Source organism: Erinaceus europaeus, chromosome 10 (genome assembly GCF_950295315.1).
Source record: "Erinaceus europaeus chromosome 10, mEriEur2.1, whole genome shotgun sequence".
In the NCBI taxonomy this organism is placed as follows: domain Eukaryota; kingdom Metazoa; phylum Chordata; class Mammalia; order Eulipotyphla; family Erinaceidae; genus Erinaceus; species Erinaceus europaeus.
The window spans coordinates 100,040,769-100,064,882 of record NC_080171.1 but is presented as its reverse complement, the minus strand read 5'-3'; the positions used below and the strand labels follow the sequence as shown (position 1 = coordinate 100,064,882).

Genomic DNA, 24,114 nt, shown 5'->3' with positions numbered 1-24,114 from the left:
AAGGGAGAGACACAGAGAGAGAGAGAGAGAGAGACAGCCCTGCTTCACCACTCTCAAAATTTTCCCCTTGCAGGTGGGGACCGGGGGCTCGAACCGGGGTCCTTGAGCTCTGTAACATGTACGGGCCACCACCCAGCCCCTACCCCAGGCTCTTGTCTCTGTTTTGTTACATTATAGAGCACTTGTTGCTATGTGCTAGTCTCCATGCAAGATGTCAGATAAAGGTCACCGTCTACCTGGCTGCTTCTTAGGTTATTTTACAGATGTGAATTTCACTTCCCTTCTCTGTATTTAAAGATGCTTTTGGTTTTTTTTTTAATAAACAAGAAAAGAAAAAGACTCGGTGGTGGTATTAGCATAATGATTAAGCAATGAGACTGCCATGCCTGAAGCTCCAAAGTCCCAGGTTCAATCCCTGTATCATGTTAAGCCAGAGCTGAGCAATGCTCTGGTAGAAAAATAAAAAATAGGGCTGGGCGGTAGTGCAATGGGTTAAGCGCACATGGTGCGAAGCAGAAGGACCTGCGGAAAGATCCCAGTTCGAGCCCCCGGCTCCCCATCTGCAGGGGGCTTGCTTCACAAGCAGTGAAGCAGGTGTGCAGGTGTCTGTCTTTCCTCCTCTCTGTCTTCCTCTCCTCTCTCCATTTCTCTCTGTCCTATCCAATAACAATGACATCAATAACAACAACAACAACAACAACAAGCACAACAACATTAAACAACAAGGGCAACAAAAGGGAAAAAAATAGCCTCCAAGAGTAGTGGATTCATGGTGCATGCACGAGCCCCAGCAATAACCCTGGAGGCAAAAAAAAAAAAAAGCAAAACAAAAACAAACAAAAAAAACAACTAACTCAGTGGCCTGGGAGGTGGTGCAGTAGATAAGTGTTGGACTCTCAAGCATGGGTGTGCTGAGTTCAATCCCCAGCATTGCACGTGCCAGATTGATGCATTGGTTCTCTCTCTCTTCTTCTCGAATTAGTCAATCAATTTTGTTTTTAATAAACTCATGGTCTGAGTCCAGGGCTCCACTCAGCTCCCATTTCATAATGAGCGCTTATTAACATGACCTATCTTTTCAATCAGGACTCAGTCCCCAAACTGGGTACCCACATCATTCTGGGTTGCTAGCATGCATCTGACTGGGAGCTGTTTGGCAGTTCTCAGAGGGCCAGAGCTAGATTTGTATAATCTATACAGCCACTGGTCTAAGAGATGGACACATGGATGGTTTTGGTGGGTCCTGAGGTATCAGTTCCAGAGTTCTTGTGGGTTCTGTCCAACAGGGTCAAGAAGTCTCAGAGGTTCTCTGAACTGGCTCTAAGGAAAAATGTGTGTGTGTGTGGGGGGGCACTGCTCTGGCCAGTAAAACCCCCAATAATTATTTTTAAAGATATATGTATATATTATTCTTTCTTTTTTAAAAAATATTTATTTTATTTATTTATTCCCTTTTGTTGCCCTTGTTGTTTTTTATTGTTGTAGTTATTATTGTTGTTGTCATTGTTGGATAGGACAGAGAGAAATGGAGAGAGGAGGGGAAGACAGAGAGGGGGAGAGAAAGATAGAGACACCTGCAGACCTGCTTCACCGCCTGTGAAGCGACTCCCCAGGTGGGGAGCCGGGGTTCGAACCAGGATCCTTATGCCGGTCCTTGTGCTTTGCGCCACCTGTGCTTAACCCGCTGCGCTACAGCCCGACTCCCCTATATTATTATTTCTTATCTTTATTTATTGGATAGAGACAGCCAGAAATCAAGAGAGAAGGAGGAGATAGTAAGAGAGACAGAGAGACGCCTGCAAAGATTCCCCCTTGCAGGTGGGGACGGGGGCTTGAACCTGCGTCCTTGTGCACTGTAATGTGTGTGTGTTTAACCAGGTGTGCCATTCCCCCCAATAATTTTTATATTTATTTTATTTATTTATTCCCTTTTGTTGCCCTTGTTGTTTTATTGTTGTAGTTATTATTGTTGTTGTTGTTGGATAGGACAGAGAGAAATGGAGAGAGGAGGGGAAGACAGAGAGGAGGAGAGAAAGATAGACACCTGCAGACCTGCTTCACCGCCTGTGAAGCGACTCCCCTGCAGGTGGGGAGCCGGGGTTCGAACCGGGATCCTTATGCCGGTCCTTGTGCTTTGCGCCACCTGCGCTTAGCCCGCTGCACTACAGCCCGACTCCCTCCCCCCCCCCCCCAATAATTTTTACACGAGTCTATTTCTTCCCTGGTTCTGACCTCTGCAAGGAAACTCTTCTCCTTGGACCTCAGTTTCTCCAGCTGTCACGAAAGCTTGACTCTGTCGGCCCGGAATGTGGGTGAGGATAGAGAGAGGAGCTAGGGGAGGGATGGAAACCACTGGGCAGACTGTAAAGTGAGGTGGAGGCACAGTTTCTGGGGGAGGCATGGGAGGGACGCCGGTCAGTCTAGTCCAGCTTCTCCTGGTGGGGGTGGGGGGTGGGAGGAGACCCATGGAGTCCGGCCCCCTCCCTTCCCGGTTGCTCTGCCAGGCTCGCTCCCTCCCAGCGGGCTGGGAGCGCTGGCTCCCGGCATGCCGCGCGCAGCTGACAGCCTTATAAATAGTCGCCTTTTCGGCTGCCAGCGAAGACGGGCAGGGCACGCACCGGCCCCGCGCCCACCCGCATCCCTCCCCCAGGTCAGTGTGTGGCCGCCAGGTCTGCGCTCGGGGAGGGGGAGGGGCGCCTCTGCAGGAAGATGGCAGGGGGCGGGGGCTGGTGCACACCTGGAGGCTGGGGGTTGCCTGTGTCTGGGGTCCCCGTGGGGGTTCGTGTGTTTGCGGAGGCGCTTCTGATCTGCGTGCGATCTCGGGTCTGGATTCGCAGGCTCTGTCCTGGTCGTGTGTGCGACAGCGCGTGTGTCTCCGTGGATAAGTGCACGCAGGAACGTATCCCTCCCAGCCTCCTGGACAGTCACCCCTTTGTGCGGGCGACCGCACTCCTGGGGCGCCAGGTCTCTGCCCTTGGCACGTCCCGGTGGAGGCCCGGGAGGGAGCGTGGTGCCCGACTCCCTGCAGGCCTGAGAGGGGGCGGGAAGGCGAGCCTCTGATTGGAGGAGCATCCTGGCCTGCCACTCTAAGCTCAGGAAGGAAGAAGGGGAGCCCCCTGATGTTGGCCCCCTGACCCGACCTTTCAGGAGAGGCGGATCTGGGGGCCAGTTAGAGGCGTGGGGGTGGGAGGAGGTCATTCCTGAAAGTTGCCCAGCTACCCCCTCAGGACACTTAAGCCCCAGAGGGACAGGGACTGGCAGTGCCAGCCCAGAGAGGCAACCCCAGCTGCCCAAGGTCACACAGCTGAGCAGTGGAGTAGGGGTCTGGATCCTAGTTGGTGGCCAGTCACTGAGGACCTAGGACACCCACACTTGTCTTGGCCTTGCTTTGTGGTTGAGGCTAAGTCTTTTTGTTGCTCTGGGGTTTCCCGGGTCCCTTAGAAGAGCCCCCAATCATACTAGGAGTCTCTGGAGTCTTGATTTTGGGGCCTTATAAGGCCTGGGTGTTGAGCCAGTAACCCAACTCCATCCTGGACCCCTGATCTCTGGCCTCAGTTGAGGCCTCCTCAGGAACCAAGTTATTTTGGACCAGGGAAGTAGCAGGTGCCAGCAGGATGGAGGGACTTAGGTTACTGGGAAGGGGTGGGGCAGAGTGGGGTTGAGGCCTCTTCTTACTGCAAGCTCTCCCTCCACTCCCCCTCTACTCCCCCCAGCTGCTGAAGGGTGCTGGCAGCTCCTACACCTTCTTCAGCACACTCAGCAGGAAAGAGGCTATAAGTCACACTCCAGGTGTTACTGGGTGCCAGGCCCCAGAGCAGCAGAAAAATAGAAGCCTGAGTATGAGTCCAGCCAGGTCCTGGAGCAGGTGTCTCCAGCATGCCAAGTCCTAGTTCCCTCCCAAAATGGCTGTGAGGATGGAAGGAGGACCCTCGTCCCGTGCTCAGCCTGGGTCAGTACCTCACTGCGGAGAACACAGGCATGTAGTACACACAGAGGTATTGTAGTACACACAGGCATGTAGTACACACAGAGGTCAGGTGATATGATGGGAGGGAGAGTTGGACTGAAAGAAGGCCCATCTGCCTATGTGAGAGTAGAGGGCAAAGCCCAGGAAGGCTTCCTGAAGGAGATGACACCCTAAATGATAGCATCTTGGGTCAGTGAGACTTCAAGGCCTTCCCAGGGGGCTTGGGGCTAGAAAGAGAAACCTGGGCTAGCTGTGTGTATGTGCAAGAGGGTATGTATGGGGTGTGTATGTGCAAGAGGGTCTCGGAAACCTGAAGCCAACTGTGAGACTTGAGAGGCCCCAGGTATGTGCGTGTGTATGTGTTGGGGGGGGCGCCTGTGGGAGTGCAGAGTGGAGTCCCAGCAGAGTTAGGGCAGGACACATGAAGCAAGGTCCTCAAGGAGTGTGGGAGATTGGGTACTGTGTGTGTGTGTGTGTGTGTGTGTGTGTGCGCGCGCGCGCGTGTGCGTGTGCGTGTTAGGGGTTGAGGGTGGAAGTTGGAAGTTGGGCCTGTGCAGGAGTGTGGAGTTGGGGACTTCTGATGTGGAGACCATAAAGGACTGTGCCCCCCTGAGCTGTTTCCCAGCTTGCCGCTGCTTGGGCCCATCTGTCCCTGTGAGCACTGGCCCAAAGGAGAGCATGCCTGCTCCAGCCCGCCTCTCTCTCCTCACCCTGGGGAGAGTTGTCAAGGCACTGCAAATGCAGGGCCCACACCTTGTCTTCTGGGTCTTGCCAGAGGAGAAGCTGAGCAGGCACTGGTGTCCCTGTTTGTTGCCCTCACCCCTTGAACAGGAAGGGATAGGCCAGAGGGGCCACTGCCCTCCCCCTCCCCCCTCCTCCCATGGCAACAGGTAAGGCACAACAGAGAGGGGCCTTTCCCAAGGTCAGCCAGCTTCTGGGGTGTTCCCTGCCTGGCAACACTGTGTGACTTGGTGACAGCAGAGACAAATTGGGGGAGTCACCCTCCCATCCCCACCTGTGCCCTTGTCTTACAGAGCGCTGCTGATCCAGCTCCCAGTACCTCAGAAAGATGGAAGGTAGGGAGTCTCCTCTGCTTTCCTGGTCTAGGTGCCCCTCTGTGCTGGGGGTGTTCTCTGAGGGGGGACTCAGAGGCCAGAGCAGGTTCTGGGGCTGCCAGGGCTGCCAGCAGGGGCCTGACTGGGGCCTCTCACAGGATGTGCTGGCCCAGGGTTTTCATTTTAGAAGTGACAAGGCCATCCCCAGCAGCACCATAAGCCAGAGGGGTGCAGTGCTCTGGTAGAAAGAAAGAAAGAAAGAGAAAAGAAAAGGGACTGGGGTGGGTGAAAGGCAAGGCCTTGAGGCTCCCAAGCTCCCCAGAGCTCACCTTCTCCTCTGGCGGTGATGAATGAAATCCATTCCTCTTTGTGGAGAGGGTGGGGTGTCCACCTGTCTACTTCCCCCAGTGACCCTGGGTGCCCAGATGGCTAGCCTGGTGCGGAGGAGACACGGTCCTGTCCTCCCTGGGACTCCCCTTCCCCTCACCCAGTGGGCATGAATCCTGAGGGTGTTCTGCTCTCCTGACCCCTTTGGGAGGGGACCTAGAGGGCAACATGGGGCAGCAGACAGCTGGCCGCCCGCCTCCTGGCAGCACTGCCACCCCATCCCTGGCGCTGTGCCTCAGCCCACATGGCTCTTAAAGGAGACCAGCAGTCGCCCTCCAAACCCTGTCTGTCATCATCAGCTGTCATTTGCCTGTGGTTGCCCTGTGGCTCCTCACATACTGGGTGGGCTTGTGACAGCTCCCTGGGCCTCCAGACCCAGACTCTGTAGCCCCCTGGTAGCTGTGGAGTTCCCCCTTCCTCCTGTCCTGCTCACTGGGGTAGGGACTCTGTCCTAAGGTCACACAGCCAGGTCCTGTTGTCCTGAGGAGAAGGGAAGGCTGGGCAGTGAGGGGAGGGGGCCCAGATTCCAGTTCCAGGGTTCTGGCATCCTGGGAGCAGATTCCAGCCTTGCTAATTTCTCCAGTTCCTTCTGTGGGGTGGGGGTTGCACTCTGGCTGAGTTCTCAGGGCTGAGTGGGGGTGGGGGGTGGGGGCAAAGTTTTGGCCCAGGGCTCTTCTGACTTCCAGCAAGGATTCCATGTGCCCACCACATCCCTTCCCCCCACCCTCCGGCAACTGTCTCCTGGGCAACTTGTGTTGTGGTTGCCAGCTCCACATTTGTGCCTGCCCAGGAGGGGTGGGTGATGGGCCAGCCCACAGGGCCTAGGAGAGGAAGGGCAGGGGCCACTGCGAAAGGAGACCATGGGGGCCTGCTGCTCAACTGAGAAGCCTCAAGATAAGACAGACTCTATGGCCAAAGGTGACCCAGCACAGAGGTCCAGTCACCAACTGGGAGGGGTCCTGCACCCAGGAGGCCCCTGGCAGTCTGTGCTGAGCCTGAGGCCTATAGGCCTTCCCCTGCTCAGTAAATCCACACCTCTCCCTGAGCTCTCCCAGCCTCTGTGTCTGTCATGTCGGTCCCCCTCCCCACCTCCCTCCACTTACTGCCTTGTGGATCTCGCTCCTGGAATGAGCTATGGGTCCCTGTGCCCAGGAGTCCATCCCTGCTTCTGACAACACTGAGTCAGGCAGTGACTGAGCTCTGCTCCTCTTTTGACTCCTACAGAGAAGCTGAAGAAATCCAAGATCATCTTTGTGGTGGGTGAGTCCAAGGCTATGGGGGACTGCCAGTAGGGAGGGGGCCCAGGCCCGGGCTACAATTTGGACCCTGCTCCTCCTTCATTGGGTGACCCCCTATGGCCACTGTCTATTGTGTGTGTGTGTGTGGGGGGGCTTCTGCTGAGCCTCTGAATGGGTGGGCACTTGCAGGCGGACCTGGCTCAGGAAAGGGCACCCAATGTGAAAAGATCGTCCAGAAGTATGGCTATACACACCTCTCCACCGGGGACCTCCTGCGGGCTGAGGTCGGTTCCGGCTCAGCCAGGGGCAGGAAGCTGTCAGAGATCATGGAAAAGGGGCAGCTGGTGCCACTGGTGAGTGGACCCCAATGGGGTGGGAGGACAGGGTGACAGTGGCTCAGAGTAGCCCCGAATGGATGCCAACTGGCAAAGCTGCTGTGACACTGACAAGGCTGACTGTGACCTTTCCTGGCCCTGAGACACACTTTGGGTTCCCACTGTCCAAGGCAGAACATTCCAGAAGCCTCCAAGACTACACCAGCTTCCTACTACCCACTCTCCACTTAGTTGCCGTCTTGAGAACCCTGACCTTTGTGGAATGTTCTTTCCTTCTTAGCTTTCAGATTCTCCTGACTTCTCAGATTTAAGATAACCCCCCAAGTTTTATACTCCAATTATCATGCTTCTTTTTTTAAAAAAAATATTTATTTATTTATTCCCTTTTGTTGCCCTTGTTTTATTGTTGTAGTCATTGTTGGATAGGATAGAGAGAAATGGAGAAAGGAGGGGAAGACAGAGAGGAGAGAAAGACACCTGCAGACCTGCTTTACCACATGTGAAGTGATGCCCCTGCAGGTGGGGAGCCAGGGGCTCAAACCGGGATCCTTACACCGGTCCTTGTGCTTTGTGCCAAGTGCGCTTAACCCACTGCGCTACCGCCTGACTCCCTATCATGCTTCATTGTCCATACAACTGTGTCATGCTTGGACATGCATACATCAACTGTGTAATTGTCTGTCTCCTCCCCAAACCAAGCCTCTCAGTGGTGGAGACATCTGCTTCATTCACACTTGTGTCTTCAGGGCCCAGGACAGGAGTCAAAAGGCAAGAAGGGTCAGCCAATGTGAATCAATGAATCAATGAGTCAATCAATCAAAGTCTTGGCTATTCAGAGAAGACTTCCTAGGCTTGTTTGGATGTGTGTGTTAGGGACAGAGGCTGTTTCAGGCTGTGGGGCCAGCACAAGCTAAGACTTAGGGGGTGAGGGCTCATGGCCCCTTCTTCTGTCACACACGAACCCTTATCCTGTCCCCCCAACCCAGGAGACGGTGTTGGACATGCTCCGAGATGCCATGTTGGCCAAGGTGGATACCTCCAAAGGCTTCCTGATTGACGGCTACCCTCGGGAGGTGCAGCAGGGGGAGGAGTTTGAACGCAGGGTAAGGTGCATCTGGGAGAGGGGACTGCAGTAGCGACCTCAGAGGCCTGGTGGAGGCTGTGGAGATGGACAGACAGAGCTCTGGGGAGAAAGGAAAAGAAGGGGAGAGGAGGAGAAGGAGGAGCATTAGAGACTGGTTGTTGGAGGCCTGTGTGGGAGAAGATATGGGTAAAGAGAGAAGCCAGGGAAGAACTTCTAGGAAGTCTTTCTAGAAGTCCAGAAGTTGAGTCTGGAAGGGGAAGCACTAGGCTAAGGTGTTCATAAATTTGGTTTGAGTTTCACCTCAGGTTCAAGTCCTTAGGTCTTCACTCTGCCTGCTTGTTGATGTCTATTAAAAAAAAAGGAAGGGGGTTGGGCGGTAGCGCAGTGGGTTAAGCGCACGTGGTGCAAAGCGCAAGGACCGGCATAAGGATCGATCCCAGTTCGAACCCCCAGCTCCCCACCTGCAGGGGGGTCGCTTCGCTTCACAGGCGGTGAGGCAAGTCTGCTTGTGTCTATCTTTCTCTCCCCCTTCTGTCTTCCCCTCCTCTCTCAATTTTTCTCTGTCCTATCCAACAACAATGGCAGCAATGATAACAATAACAACAAAAAGGGCAACAAAAGGGGGGATAAATGGCCTCCAGGAGCAGTGGATTCATGGTGCAGGCACTGAGCCCCAGCAATAACCCTGGAGGCGAAAAGAAAGAAAAAAAAGGAAAAGGAAAAGGGGGTGGAGGCCAGGCAGTAACGCAGAAGATTAAGCGCACATGGCACAAAGTGCCAAGACTGGCATAAGGATCCCGGTTCAAGCCCCCAGCTCCACACCTGCAAGGGAGTTGCTTCACAGGTGGTGAAGCAGATCTGCAGGTGTCTATCTCTCCCCCTCTCTGTCTTCCCCTCCTCTCTCCATTTTTCTCTGTCCTATCCAACAACATGACATCAGTAACAACAACAATAATAAGCACAACAATGATAAAACAACAAGGGCAACAAAAGGGAAAACAGCCTCCAGGAGCAGTGGATTCATGGTGCAGGCCCTGAGTCCCAGTGATAACCCTGGAGAAAAAAAAAAGGAAAGGGCCCAGGTACACTGGGTAAGCACACATAGTACCAAGCTCAAGGACTCATGCAAGAATCCCAGTTTGAGCCCCTGGCTCTCCACCTGCAGAGAAGTCGCTTCACAGACGGTGAAGCAGGTCTGCTGGTCTATCTTTCTCTCTCCCTCTCAATCTCCTTTCCCCTCTCAATTTCTCTCTGTCCTATCCAATAAGACAATGGCAAAAATGGCCATTGAGAGTAGTGGATTTGTAGTGCTGGCACTGAGCCCCAGCGGTAACCCTGGAGGCAAAAACAAAACAAAACAGAAAAACAAACAACAACAACAAAACAATACAAAGGAAGAGGCAGGACACGGCTATCTTTAGGTATAGGGTGAGGGTTAGGGAGACCACATCTTTTGAGAGTGGGGCTTGGGCATCAGAGAGATAGCTCACTGGGTAGCGCCCTGGCATAGCATGGAAATCACTATGGCGCCAACCTCTGGTGCTATGGCGTCTTGAGTCTTCCTCTCTCTGTATATGTTTTTCTCTGTTTATCTGAATGAAAAACTGATTCAAGAGCAATGAGATAGTGCATGCATGGAGCCCTGGGTATACACACACACACACACACACACACACACACACACACACACACACACCCCTCTGTGAACCAGGTTGGAAAAGCCAGGCTGGTAAAGAAGAGAGGAGAATTTTTATGGCAGGGAACCAGAGATGATATATATGAGTGAGGCTTAGCCTGGTGAGAGGCCTCCACCTCGCTCAGGCACAGGCTTGTCTACAATGCATATACGTGCATACAGTGCACACTCTCTACTCGGTATGCTACCGCCCAGCCCTAAGGCATACACATATGTATAGAGAGGCACAGAGTACATGTGACCACAGTCATGTGCACATGCAGCCAACAGTGTACACACACACACACACACACACACGCAATGGGTATACATGGGCATGGTACACCTTTACATAGGGGCAAGCTTGTGCATGTACACACGTGCACACCTGTATGTCTGGTGTCTTAGATCTTGTGAGAAGTACCTTGGAAGGATAGATCAGTGAAGGCGGTTGAGGGGCTCACAAGGGGCTTCTTGGCAGGTAGCCTTCCACTTCCAGTCCTTGCAGGGAGGGGAGGACTGGCAGCCCAGTAGGCTGGGAGGGGTCTGAATTTCATCTCTGTGAGGCTGGAGTCATCTTTTGGCTTCTGTATTTATTTATTTATAGATGAAGACATAGAAAGCAGAAAGGAGGAAACACACACAAAAAGAGATAGGTAGGAATATAGAGATAGATAGATAGATAGATAGGTAGATAGATATGGATAAACAGCACAGTACTGAAGTTTCCTTCAATGCAGTGGGGACCTGCTTGAACCTGGGTCAAGGGTATGACAAATCAGTGCACTAACCAAGTGAGCTATTTTACAAGCCCCATACTTTTAAGCTTCATTCAGAGGTAGGAGTCTGCCAGTGTTGATTTGCAAGTAGCTGCATGACCTCACAAAACTTTCTGCCCTCTTCTGAGCCTCACTTTCCCTATCTGGAAAATAGGGGAGTTCCTTTTAGATTGGGAACCCCAGACCTATGGTCAGGTACTAGACACCTCTAGGCATGCCCTGGCCTTGCCCCCACTCTCACCAACTGTGTGACCTTTGACCCTCAGGGACACATCTAAAAAAATGGAATTAATGAAAGTATCTCTCCCCAGGGTACTATGGATGCTGGGGGTGGGGCGGGGGTTGGGTCCTGTGTCCAGCCTTCAGGGCTGTGGCCTCTGGGTAGCTGGTCTTCTTGAAGCTGATCACCAGGGGGCGCCAGGGCCTCAATGAGGGAGGATAGTTAGTCTGTTCTGCCTTTTCCAAGTCATCCCTGGTGATGAAACACTTATTCCTTTGACTGTGAGGTTGTTCATAATTCTCCTAGAGCCCAACACCTCTTCCCCTAATCTTCAATCCTTTGTTAATTCCTTTTCTGGTCCAGCTGGTGTAAGACAGCTGCCTTCCTGCCTTCTTCCAGGCCGGGGAGAGGGACTTTAGGTAAATGACCAGAGGCTGGCCATATAGGGGGTGGAGGAGCATTCTCCTAGGGAGCTGGAGATTGGAGGGGGAGCATCTGAGTAGTCTTCTCTGGAGGCATGAGATTTTAGCTCAGATGTGAAGTTTGAGCACTTGGCACTCAGCAGCCCAGGAGCATGGGGCTTATGTCTGTAAACTACAGAGTTCATGGGGCTGAAGCAAAGAGAGCAAAGGAGTGAGGTGAAGAGGATGACAAGGCAGTGTCCAGCCACACAGGCGTTTGCAGGTTGTTGGCAAAGGAGCTTGAACTTCTCCTAAGGGCACTTGGGAGCCATGGGAGAGGTTTGAGCACGGGGATGTCAAGACAGATTAGTTCTAGGAAGCCACCTGGAGGAGGAAGACTTGAGGCTCTGAGTGGGTCTTAGGTGGAGTCTCTAAAGTGGAAGAATGGTGAGGAGATGGCCCTAGGGTGATAAAGTGCCTGCCCACAGATCGGACAGCCCACGCTGCTGCTGTATGTGGATGCAGGCCCTGAGACCATGACCCAGAGGCTCCTGAAGCGCGGAGAGACCAGTGGGCGAGTGGATGACAATGAGGAGACCATCAAGAAGAGGCTGGACACCTACTATAAGGCCACAGAGCCCGTCATTGCCTTCTATGAGAATCGAGGCATTGTGCGCAAGGTGTGCTCCTGCCCGACCCGGGAGAGCTCAGGGAGCCCAGGGGAGCTCAGGGAAGCCCTCAGCTCTATGTGCTACATTGACCTTTGGACCAGCCCTTCTCCCTGGGCCCTAGTTTCTCTGCTGGCTTGTGAGACACTGCTATCCACTAGGACCAGTTCAGAGCCAGGCCTGCCCTGGGGGAGGTGGTCATTTAGCCCCACGCGCCCATTAGGCCCTCCACAGTGTCCTCACAGCTTGTCTCCCCACAGGTCAATGCTGAGGGCTCCGTGGACAGTGTCTTCTCCCAGGTCTGCACCTACCTGGATGCCCTCAAGTAGCAGCTCCAGAGCCCCTTCCTCAGTTCTGAGCCCCACCCTCCTGCCCTCCTCGAGGTCTCTGGCCTGAGCTCAGTGCCCCACCCCACCCAGCTGGAACACAGACAGAGGAAGCCACTTTATCCTGTTTTCGTGGACAGCCGAACACTAAAGGAATTTCCAAGGACATCTGGTTTTATTCCTTTTTCTTTGCCTCCATAGGACTTGATTTGTGGGGTATGAGCCCCCAGCCCCTCACTATCTGTTCCTCCTAGTTCCCACAGCAAATCATAGCCCCTTCCCTTGACTCCAGTAGAAGAGCAGGAGTCTTCTTCATCTACCTTGGGTCTGGCCTGGGAACCCAGGGCAACTGGGGTAGGATGGTAACTCTCAGGGACCTGTAGTCACCTGGGTTCCTCTGCATATTTGCTGGGTGGCCTCGATTCTACACCTCATCTCTCTGAGTATGTTTCCTGTCCTGCTGGGACTTGGACTACAGCAGACAGCAAGGGCTGTCAGGGAACTCTTGGAAGTGGGATGACACATATCAGCTGAACATTCAGCAAATCAGTCTTCTCCATGTAAGAAGCTCTGAGGGTCTGAAAAGGGCATTGAGAATGACTGGCTTCCAGTCATGGTCAAATCTGCCTCCCTAGGGGAGGGGAGGCCTGAAGGACCTCCCATTGTCAGACCCTGGAGAACTCTTGTAATTTCTGTTCTCTCTTTCTCTCTCTCTCTTATATTTATTATTGGATCGAGACAGAAATTGAGAGGGAAGGGGGAGAGAGAAAGGGAAAGAGACAGAGAGACAGACACTTAACAGCTCTACTTCACCACTCATGAAGCTTTCCCCTTGCGGGTAGGGACCAGGAGCTTGAACTTGGGTCCTTATGCACTGTATTGTGTGTGCTTAACCAGGTGCTCCACCTCCTGGCCCTCTCTTCTATTTCACTCTCCTTTAAGAATATCTTTATCTGGGAGTCGGGCGGTAGCGTAGCGGGTTAAGCGCATGTGGTGTGAAGCACAAGGACTGACATAAGGATCCTGGTTTGAGCCCCTAGCTCCCCACCTGCAGGGGAGTTGCTTCATAGGTGGTGAAGCAGGTCTGCAGATGTCTAGCTTTCTCTCCCCCTCTCTGTCTTCCCCTCCTCTCTCCATTTCTCTCCTATCCAACAACAATGACATCAACAACAACAATAATAATAACTACAACAATGGCAACAAAAGGGAATCAATAAATATTAAAAATAAATAAAAAGAAAAATGCAAAAGAAAAATGAGATCTTTTTTAAAAAAAGAATATCTATCTATCTATCTATCTATCTATATTAATCCAGAGAACTAGAGCATTACTCTGACAATTCAGGACCCCATACTTATATCATGCTAGCAAGTCCTGTTTTTGTTGTTGTTGTTGTTTTTTTGCCTCCAGGGTTATTGCTTGTTCTCAGTGTCTGCACTACAAATCCACTTCTCTCGGAGGCCATTTTTTTTTCCATTTGTGTTGCCCTTGTTGTTATTATTGTTATTGTTGTCATTGCTGCCATTGTTGTTGGATAGGACAGAGAAAAATCGAGAGAGGAGGGGAAGACAGAGATGGAGACAGAAAGATAGACACCAGCAGACCTGCTTCACCACTTGTGAAGTGACCCCCCCCTGCAGGTGGAGAGCCGGGGGCTCGAACCAGGATCTTTAACACTGATCCTTGAGCTTCTTGCCATGTGCACTTAACCCACTGCACTACCATCTGGCCCCCTCAAGTCTTGTTTTTATTGTTGTTGGTTGGTTGGACTTAAGATTTTATTTATTAATTAATGAGAAATATAGAAGAGAGAGAAAGAACTAGACATCACTCTGGTACATGTGCTGCCATGGATTGAACTTGAGACCTCATGTTTGAGAGGCCAATGCTTTACCTACTGCACCACCTCCTGGACCCCACAAGTCCTGTGTTCCACTGCTGCACTACTTCTTGGACTGTTATCTGTCACTCTTTTGTTTTTTAAGATGTATTCATGAGAAAGCAAGAAAGAGAACCAGATAATCAATCTGCCATGTGCATACTGAGAATTGAACTCAGGACCTCATACTTGAGAGTCCAACATTTTATCCACTGCGCCACCTCCTGGGATTGCTTCTTACACTCTTTGACCTCATCAGGGAGAAAGACTCCACTTGGTGTTCACATGTCCATGACATCTCATTCCCTGCAGCTCCCTTTAGAGCCAAGAACACTTTCCTGGGGCCACATTCAGCTGCAACAGAGCCCTGTTGAGTGGGGCTGACTGCACCTGTTATGTCCCCTTCCATTTATGACAAATGTCTCTGGCTGTCCACTTACAGTAGTTATTTAAAATTTCTTTTAAAATAAATGAATTCAGCTTGTAAAAAGTAAGTCTGTTACAAGATGAGCACAGAGTGAGTAAGCACTATGCAGAGGAAAAAGGGGAAGGAGGCATCACTTGGGGTGAGCCACCCAGTCTGGGTGGGGTTTTGGATAAAGAGTTCTGCAGCTGTTCTCTTTGTTCCCCAAGCAAATGGAGATATGCAGGGAACCCCCGACTCGCTTTGACCTCCCACCTTGGAGTGTCCATGTTCCACCTGCCAAGCTAGGCTAAGATGCACACACACACACACACACACACACACACACACACACACACACACACACACCTCTAACATGCACATACCAAAACATGCCTTTTCTACCTTGGGGGTGTCTGAGGATGCATGTGAGGATGAGTTGGGAAACATCCCAAAGGTGATTAAAAAGCCAAAGAACTCCCCTGGGAAAATCATCAGTACCATCTTATCTTTATTATTACAGGTGCATTAATTCAGTCTTTGAAACTCTAAACTTTTAAACTCAAATTACTCACCAGTCACTTTAAAATTTTTTATTTTGGAAGGGAGCCAGGGTGGTGCACCAGGTTAAGCGCACATAGTACAAAGCACAAAGACCTATACAAAGATCCTGGTTTGAGCCCCCAGGTCCCCACCTGCAGGGGGGGTCACTTCACAAGCAGTGAAGCAGGTATGCAAGTTTGTCTGTCTTACTTTCCCTCTATTTTCCCCTTCCTCTCAATTTCTCTCTGTACTATCCAATAAAATGTAAAAAATAAATAAATAATTGGCTGCCAGGAGCAGTGAGTTCATTATGATGGGGCACTGAGCCCCAGTGATAACCCTGGAGGCAAAAAAAAAAATTGGCTAGAGACAGAAATTGAGAGGGGAGAGGGAGAGAGAGGGAGGGAGAGAAAGGTGATATTGTTTCACCCCTTGTGAAGCTTTCCCACTGCATGTGAAGACTGGGGACTTGAACTTGAGTTCTTATGCATGGTTATGTGTGAACTCAACCAGGTGTGCCACTGCCCAGCCCCTCAAAGAGTCACTTTGTAGTGTGTGTGTGTGTGTGTGTGTGTGTGTGTGTGTGTGTCTGTGCAGTGTGTATTCACTGCTTTGGGCTGACTTTTTCAGATAGAAAGAAACAGAGAGGGAGAGAGGAAAAGATGCCTCAGCACCAGTTTCCTCTAGTGTATGAGGGACTGGGCTGAAACCTGGGTCTCACACATGACAAAGCAGGTGCACTATCCAGGTGAACTATCTTTCCAGCCCTCCAAAAATCATAAACACACACACACACACACACACTTCCAGCAACTACCACCTGTACCACCAGTTTTTGTCTGTATAAACCTTCCTGTAAGAATTTCCTTCATACACTTTCATTCATTTAACAACTTTTTTGTTTGTTCTTGTTTTTGTTATCACTGGAACTTCACAGCTCCAGGCCAACTTTTTCAGAACAGAGACAGAAGCAGAGTAGGAAAGATCACAGCACTGCACCCAAGCTTGCCCCAGTGCAGTGGAGGCTGTGCTCTGACCTGGGTCACCCTCACGGACAATCTTTTAGCATCTTTCTAGAGCACCTGCCATGCTGGCAAGGCAGAGGTGCAGAGGCCGGCTGCTGTGATGTGACACCAGCACAGGGAGGGGACACTGGTGCACAGATCTCCCGCAGACCTACTTAACTGAGAATAGTTCTGGGCATCTCAACCTGCAGAGCTCAGCCACTTATGAAGCATTCCACCTGCGGGTAGGGACCAGGGGCTTGAGCCCAGGTCTTTGTACACTGTAACATGTGCTATACTGAGTGTGCCACCACCAGGACTCTGACCATCACGTTTAAAATAGCTCTTTGAGGCCAAGGTAGTAGCTGAAGGAGGTAGAGTACAGGATTTGTAAATGTGGGGTTTCAGGTCTGTTGCCCTGAACACCACAGAGACCAGACAAGTGCTTTGGTGTTTCTTTCTCATACAACAAATAAGTACACATTAAAACGATTTTTAAATTTGTTAATGAGGTGAGGGCGGAGTACCAGTCTTGCACATGCAATGCTAGGGATTGAACTCAGGACTGAATGTCTGAGAGTCCAGTACTTTATCTTGGGCTGCAGAAGCAGTCTTTAAGATGAATACATAGTTTGTGAGCCACTATTAAATAACTAATAAAAGTTATTAAAAGAAAGAAGAAATAAAAAAAGTAGGCCCCCATTTCTGGCACAAAGCCTCGAAGAAGGCATGCATACATAGCTCTCTCCACCCTGCTTTACCAGATGCTGTGTAGTTTTTTGGCCTCTTATTTAGTTATTTATTTTTAGGTAGAGAAAAGAGGTAGAAATGGAGAGAGAGAGAAAGAGAGACTACAGCACCAAAGTTTTCTTCAATGTGGTGGGGGCAGGACTTGAACATGGGCTGCGTATATGGCTGCACATATGGCAAAGCAGCACACTATCCACGTGAGCTATTTCACCAGCCCACTGCTTGCTCTTTAGAACAGAAGCTTCATCAGGAGTTGGGTGGTAGCGCAGCAGGTTAAGTACACATGGCGCAAAGCACAAGGACCGGCATGAGGATCCTGGTGCGAGCCCTGGCTCCCCATCTGCAGGGGGGCCGCTTCACAAGCAGTGAAGCAGGTCTGCAGGTGTCTGTCTTTCTCTCCCCCTCTCTGTCTCCCCCATCATCTCTCCATTTCTCTGTCCTATCCAACAACAATGACATCAATAACCACAATAATAATAATCACAGCAACGATAAAACAACAAGGGCAATAAAAGGGAAAAACAAAGTAACAAAAAAAAAGAAAGAAAGAAAGAATGAAAGAAAGAAAGAAAGAAAGAAAGAAAGAAATAAAGAAAGAAAGAAAGAGAACAGAAGCTCCATGAGGGTGAGAGTCTTGCTTTAGTTACCATTTAGATCACTGTCTGGCTGTGCGCAGGTGTTTGGGGATGGACTGAGTTACAGCGTGCTTAGCTACAGGTTTTACCTGCTGTAATTTTTTTTCCTCCAGGGTTATTGTTGGGGCTTTTGCTGGCACTACAAATCCACTGCTGCTAGCAGCCAATTTTTTCCTTTTTTTTTTTTTGAGCTCTTTTTTATTTTAATTTATAAAAAGGAAAAATTTTCCATTTTTATTGGATAGGATAGAGCAAAATTGAAAGAAGGGAGAGAGAGAAAGAAAGGGGGGACAGAAAGGAAGAGAGAAAGATAACTATGGACCTGTTTCACCACTTGTGAAGTGACCCCCCCCCCCGCGCAGGTAGGGAGCTGGGGGCTAGAACTGGGATCCTTGCATGGGTCCTTTTGCTTAGTACTATGTGCGCCACCCCCATTCCCACCTCCACCCCCTACCCCACCGCCTCTGTGATTCTTAGCCCTCAGGGGGGGTGGCTCTTCGTGTCTGAAGAGGAGAACTTGACTCCCTAAGGGTCCAGGAAAGTTAAAAGAGTCTGCTCTGACCTACAAGAGCCAAACCTCCTCGGAGTGTCCATCTTCTCCCCATGAGTCTTGGGCCATATTGCCCAGGTGAGTCCAACCTTTCTGATGAAATCCACTCGCCACAATCTGAACACCTAGGAGGTAAAGGGATGCGACTGGTCCAGGAGTCTAGAACTGTCAAGAAGAACAGCTGAGATGGTGTGGTGTACCTGGTAGAGTACACACACTATGATGTGCAAGGACCCAGGTTTCAAGGCCCAGGTCCCCACCTACAGAGGGTACATTTCACAAGTGGTGAAGCAGGGCTGCAGGCATCTCTTTCTCCCTCTCTACTGCCCCTTCCCTCTCAATTTTTCTCTATCAACAAATAATGAAAAGAGGGAGAGACTGGGGTCCAAGAAGGGGGACTCCATGGGAGTCAACACAAGTAGGGGATCCTGCACCAGAACCCCAGGGAGGGGCAGACATAGATCAGCAGACAAGGTTCTCACCCTGTGCCCCCCTGCTTCACTGTGTGACCTGAGACTAGGCTCACACCCTCTCTGGACTATTTTCCTCAGCTAGGAAGGCCTGTGTTCATAAACTGCGCATGCCCAGTAGGACTCTAGCCCCCACCCCTCCAAAGACCCCGCCTCCCTCCCCCCACCCCCAACCAGAGGAGCCGCCAGGCCTTCCTGTTTACTCGAGGCTCCTCTCTAGGCTGGGAGGCGACAGCCTTGGCCTCCTCTGCTCCCTGCTTCCTTCCTCTCCCACTTCAGCGCCTCCAGCCAGGCCCTCAGGGTCCCTGAGGTTAAAAAACTTAGGGGCACAATCAGGGGGGGTGCATCTGAGGCCACAGTCCCAGTGGAGTGCACTCTCTGGAGCCCCGAGGTTACAGAGGAGCGCTGTGGTTCTTCAGGCTGGTTAGAATGTTCTGCTACCTTGGAACAAGCTGCTGCCTGGCTCATCCCTGGAAATGTGACAATTCCCAATGCCATGCCCACCAGTGAGGATGAGGCAGGCTTATGCTAGAGGTGCCCTCCTTTCCCCACTCCTTGGCCCCCCACCTCTAAGAGCAGGTTGTGTCTGAGCTCCCCAAAGTGTGGGACCTGCTGACTCAAAATGAGCTCTTTAACAAGACCTGGGAGAGTCATGTGTGTAGTAAAGGGAAAACTGCAACCTGACCTCAATACCTGTGCTTGAAAATCCTTCCAGCGCCTTACCTAGTAGGAGTTCATGCTCCACTATCTTAAATGAGTCTATGAACTCTTTGCAATTAACCTCTAGTTTACAAGAAATTCTTGACTGGAGGAGTTAGGTAAATGATACCACTAGACAGATGAGTTTGGGAAAAAAAAGGAACTTTTTGCAGGTCAGCTGTTCACTTCACAAGCCAATATAGGACAACCCTTGTCCATTATGAGAGAGGTTTGATGGAAGGCTGTGAAGATGACCCAGTGGGCAGAGTACACTTACAGGGCACAAGGCTCTAGGTTCCCAGCTGGGATACTGTGCCTGTGGAATTCCACTGCTCCTGGTGGAATTCTTTTCTTTTCTCAAATAGAAAAAAGATAGAGGGGGGGGGAGGGGACGTGGAAGAGGGGGAAACCAAGGCATTCGCTGCTTGTGAAGTTTCTTCCTCAGTGCTAGGGGTTCAAATCTGGGTTCTCACACATGGTAAAATATTCACTCTAAGGGGCTGGGCGGTAGTACAGTGGGTTAAGCACACATGGTGCAAAACACAAGGACCAGTGTAAGGATCCCAGTTTGAGCCCCCAGCTCCCCACCTGCAGGGGGTCGATTTGAAAGCAGTGAAACAGGTCTGCAGGTATCTCTTTCTCTCCTCCTCTCTGCCTTCCCCTCCTCTCTTCATTTCTCTCTGTTCTTTTTTTTTTTTTATAAATTAAGTTTTTATTTATTTATTTTCCTTTTTGTTGCCCTTGTTGTTTAACATTGTTGTGGTTATTAATGTCGTTGTTGTTGGATAGGACAGAGAGAGATGGAGAGAGGAGGGGAAGACAGAGGAGGAGAGAAAGACAGACACCTGCAGACCTGCTTCACCGCTTGTGAAGCGACTCCCCTGCAGGTGGGGAGCCGGGGGCTCGAACTGGGATCCTTACGCAGGTCCTGGCGATTTGCAGCAGTGCGCTTAACCCGCTGCGCCACCGCCCGACTCCCCATTTCTCTCTGTTCTATCCAACAATGACTACAACAATAAAACAAGGGGAACAAAAAGGAATAAATAAATATTAAAAAGAAAAAAGAAATTACCACAACAACAATAAAACAACAAGAGCAACAAAAGGGGGAAAAATGGCTTTCAGGAGCAGTGGATTTGTGGTGCAGGCACTTCTTCTTCTTCTTCTTCTAGCGTTTGCCCTTCTTCCGTAGCCAGTTAACAGCGTCAGGTTGAGCCTGATGTAAAGTTTCGAGAACTGAGCCCCAGCAATAACCCTGAGGCAAAAAAAAAGTTTACTCTACCCAGTGAGCTATTGCATAACCCCCAATAAATCAATTGTAATAATAATAACAATAATAACCATCATGAAGTGGAACTCTGAGTCTCTCATTACCCTTAGAGGAAAGACTAGGTGCTCTGTGGGCATTCAAGGCTCTGGGAGTTTGGCCCTTCCAGCTGCCAGGCTTGTCTCTAGCTTCTGCAGCCACTCTAGGCTGCCTTCCATGCTGTAGGCCTCAGATCTCCCCCATATTCAGTGGGTGTTGTCCACAGCTGCACCTCTGCAGAACTGTGCCCCCTACCCTGGTAGACCCACCATCTCACACCGAACACCCTCCTCTTTCAAGACCCCCCCAACTCAACCACCAGAATTTCTCTCTGTTTCTCTTTCTCTCCCTTTGTCTCTTCCTTCCCTATCAATTTCTCTGTCTCTATCCAAATAAATAAATAAACATTTTAAAATTAAAACAATGAATATGATGGTCAGGGAAGGCCTCACTAAACAGGTGGCCTTGCTTGGACCTGTGACTTAGAATGAGGACAAGCCCTGCAGTGGTTTAGGGGAGAGCTTCAGGGAGAGGGAAAAGCAGATGTGAGAGCAGGAGGTGCCTTTTGCACTGAGTTAGGCTTGCTCACAACCCCCCAAATAGAATTGCTTGTGGGTCTGATGAAGGGTGTGAGAAGAAGAGGCAAGGCCTACCCAGGGCCTACTCGAGGTGTGGAGGGAGCAGGCAATGTGGGCGGGAGAGACAGAAGAAGCTGCAGTTGGCAAATAGGTAGATGGAACCACATTTTGGACCCAGGAAATCTGAGTTACATGTTAGGCCTCCAAAATATGGACTCTGGGGACTATTCTGGCTGCAAATACTAAGTGAGGAGCTGCCAATGAGTCAGTGGTGGTTAAAGCTGTTTGCCTGGCTGAGGATACTTGGTCAGTCTGACTGCACACAAATGTCCTGTGGATATGGGTCACATACAGGTTCAGATTCAGGAGGTTGGGCATGGCCCCAGAAGGGCTCTCAGGAGGTGCTGGAACCACATTCTGAAGAGTGAGGAGCTGGGCACTGGATTTTATAGCCAAGATCTCTCAGTGGGTAATGCAATCAATTAGAATCAATTAGGATCACTTAGGCTTGTGATCAGTATTAAAAGAGAATAAGATGGGTACTTATTGGAAGGGGGTAGGGAGCCTCACAAAACAGTTTGTTTCAACCTCAAGAGCCTGAGTCCTAAGGTTTGCACTAGGGGACATCATCCTGGTCAGAAAATTTTAGAAAATCTGACTTGGGAATAAGAGGAAAGAGAGAAAGGAAGAGGCCCAGGACCAAGCATGGTGTTTGGAGGTGGAGGGTGAGGAGATGCCAAAGTAGAGGCAGATAGATTTTCTACCAGGAGGTGGGGGAAAAATCATAGAGGAATGTTCTGGAAGCTAGATTTAGTACCCCCCCCCTTTTCCAGAACACTGCTCAGCTCTGGCTTATGGTAGTATGGGGGACTGAACCTGGAACCTTGGAGCTTCAGGAATTAGAGTCTGTTTACATATCATTATGCTATCTCCCCTTCCAGATTTAATTCTCCTTTGCTCCTTCCTGGGTCTGTGGTCATGTACGCCTGACCCTCAGTTTCCTTGATTGCAAAATGGGGACATGCTGATCTCAGGCCATTAAAGTGACATTTGACACTGGTCTGAGTCTCAGCTTAGATTTTGAGATTCTCCTGGCCAGCAGCCCCTTGGGAAGGTGAAGAAAGTGACACCCAGAAGAGGGGAAGGTCTTGCCTGAGGCCATCTGGTCAAGGTGGGGCAGAGGCCCAGACACCCTGACTTCTGGCCTATGCTCACTATCCCTGAATCCACTTTCTCTTTCTTCCATGGACTGGGCCTTGTTGTTCTCAGTGACCCCCTGGCCCCAAGCCGGTGCTGGAGACAGACTGTTGTCTCTGAGAATGGAGAAGGGTCTCTGGAGATTGCCTAAAATTCCTCTGGTGGCCGGCAGCCAGGGTAGACGTGCTCTGTCCCTTCCTGTAGCCTGGCCTCGTTGGCCCACCAGGACCAAGAAGGAACAGAGTGAGCACATCTGCTCTCTGGGGCCAGCACAGGCACCTGGCCAGTGGCCAGGGGCCAGAGTCTTCTGGGAGCGTGGATGAGCGGCTCCTGAAAGCATCAGTACCAGGCAGGGCCACCACAGGAAGCAGATGGCACGCTCCAGGGAGATTGTTCACAGAGAGTTGGATGAAGGGTCTGTTTACACAGGTGCAGGCAGCAGTAGGGAGCCATCAGAGGTGGCGCTGTGTGGAAAGCCAGGACTGAAGCTTTGAGGACAGGAAAGAGGCCACCAATTTGCCATGACCCTGTAAGGAAGGAGCTAGAATGAATGCCCCCTCCTCTGTCCCTCTCTCTGATACATGTAGGAGGAAGGAAGAAGGGTACAGATGTGCCCATGGGTGGAGGGTGCATGTGGGGGACAAAGGATAGTTAGCCTGAGATCTGCCCTCCCAGTTGACCATCCAACTTCCTTTCCTTTCTTTTTTTCTTTATTCTTTCTCCCCCCTCCCCTCTTCCTTCTCCTCCTCTTCACCAGAGCACTGCTCAGCTCTGGCTTTATGGGAGTGCCAGAGATTAAACCAGGGACCTTTGGTCCCTCAGGCATGAAGATCTTTCTGCATAGCCACTAAATCTATCTCCCCAGTCTACCATCGAACTAGTCTCTAAGGACTGGTGACCCAGCCGGAGGAATGATTTTTCCACTGGGGAGCAGGAACTACTTTTTTGTTGTTGTTGTTGCCCTTGTTATTTATCATTGTTGTTAATGCTTCGTTGTTGTTGGATAGAACAGAGAGAAATCGAGAGGGGGAAGACAGAGATGGGGAGAGAAAGATAGACACCTGCAGAACTGCTTCACCACCTATGAAGCAACTTCCCTGCATGTGGGGAGCTGGGGGCTCGAACCGGGATCCTTGTGCTTCACGCCATGTGTGCTTAACCACCTGCGCTTGACCCTGTGTGCCACCGCCCAGCCCCCAGGAACTACTTCTTGTGCTTCATTGTATGTCTTCATGATGTCCTTGTCTTACTGCCAGTCATCTTCTTCCTTCCTTTCTTTTATTTTTCTTCCTTCCTTTCTTTCTTTCCTTCCCCCTAACATTTATTTTATTTATTATACATGTGTGGTTATTACATGAGTCCGAGAGAAAGAAAGAAAAGCCAGAGCACTGCTCTGGCACACGTGGAGCCAGAGATTGAACTGGGAGCCTCAGGTATGCAAGTCTGAGTCTCTACCAGGTGAGTCATTGGCCTTGTTATATTTTTTTCAAAGACTTAAAGAACTTTATTTCATATGAGATAGATAGTAGAGAGTGAGAGAGAGGGCCAGAGAAGCGCTCCAGTTTATGTGGTGCTGGGATAGAAGTCAGGATCTTATGTTCACAAGTCCAGACGTCTACTACTGAGCCACCTCCCAGACCACTGCTTCATGCTTTCAATAAATGCAACTCAAGGGTCAAGTACTGTGCTGGTGACCCAGGAGTGCAGAGGCTCCTGTTCTTTAGGGGACACTCACAAAGTAGGACCCTACACAGCTGGGAGGGGAAGGGTGCTATGGAAGGTGTGGGTGACCTCATCTCCACCCCTGTGGATGCCAGTCTCTTCCTCCCTCTTGAAGGTCTCTTGGGTCAGGGCTCCAGCCCCTACTATATGTTCTTCTCTGCCTGGAGGTTTCCTACAAGTTTCTTGTGGCCACCAGCAGCCTCCAGTGAGTCCTGTTCACAAACGTGGTGGGGTGTGCACTG

At 50.7% G+C, this 24,114-nt stretch overlaps 1 protein-coding gene across 1 annotated transcript; it reads left to right on the top strand.

Annotated features, from left to right (window-relative positions):
* The first annotated feature begins 2,571 nt into the window (after window positions 1–2,571).
* AK1 (adenylate kinase 1) lies at window positions 2,572–12,303 on the top strand. Its single transcript, XM_007528857.3, has 7 exons — window positions 2,572–2,650; window positions 5,002–5,043; window positions 6,634–6,669; window positions 6,837–7,000; window positions 7,969–8,085; window positions 11,630–11,821; window positions 12,070–12,303. The coding sequence occupies exons 2-7, from the start codon at window positions 5,037–5,039 to the stop codon at window positions 12,136–12,138; spliced, it is 585 nt and encodes a 194-aa protein (XP_007528919.1). The 5' UTR covers window positions 2,572–2,650; window positions 5,002–5,036; the 3' UTR covers window positions 12,139–12,303.
* Window positions 12,304–24,114: the final 11,811 nt, after the last annotated feature.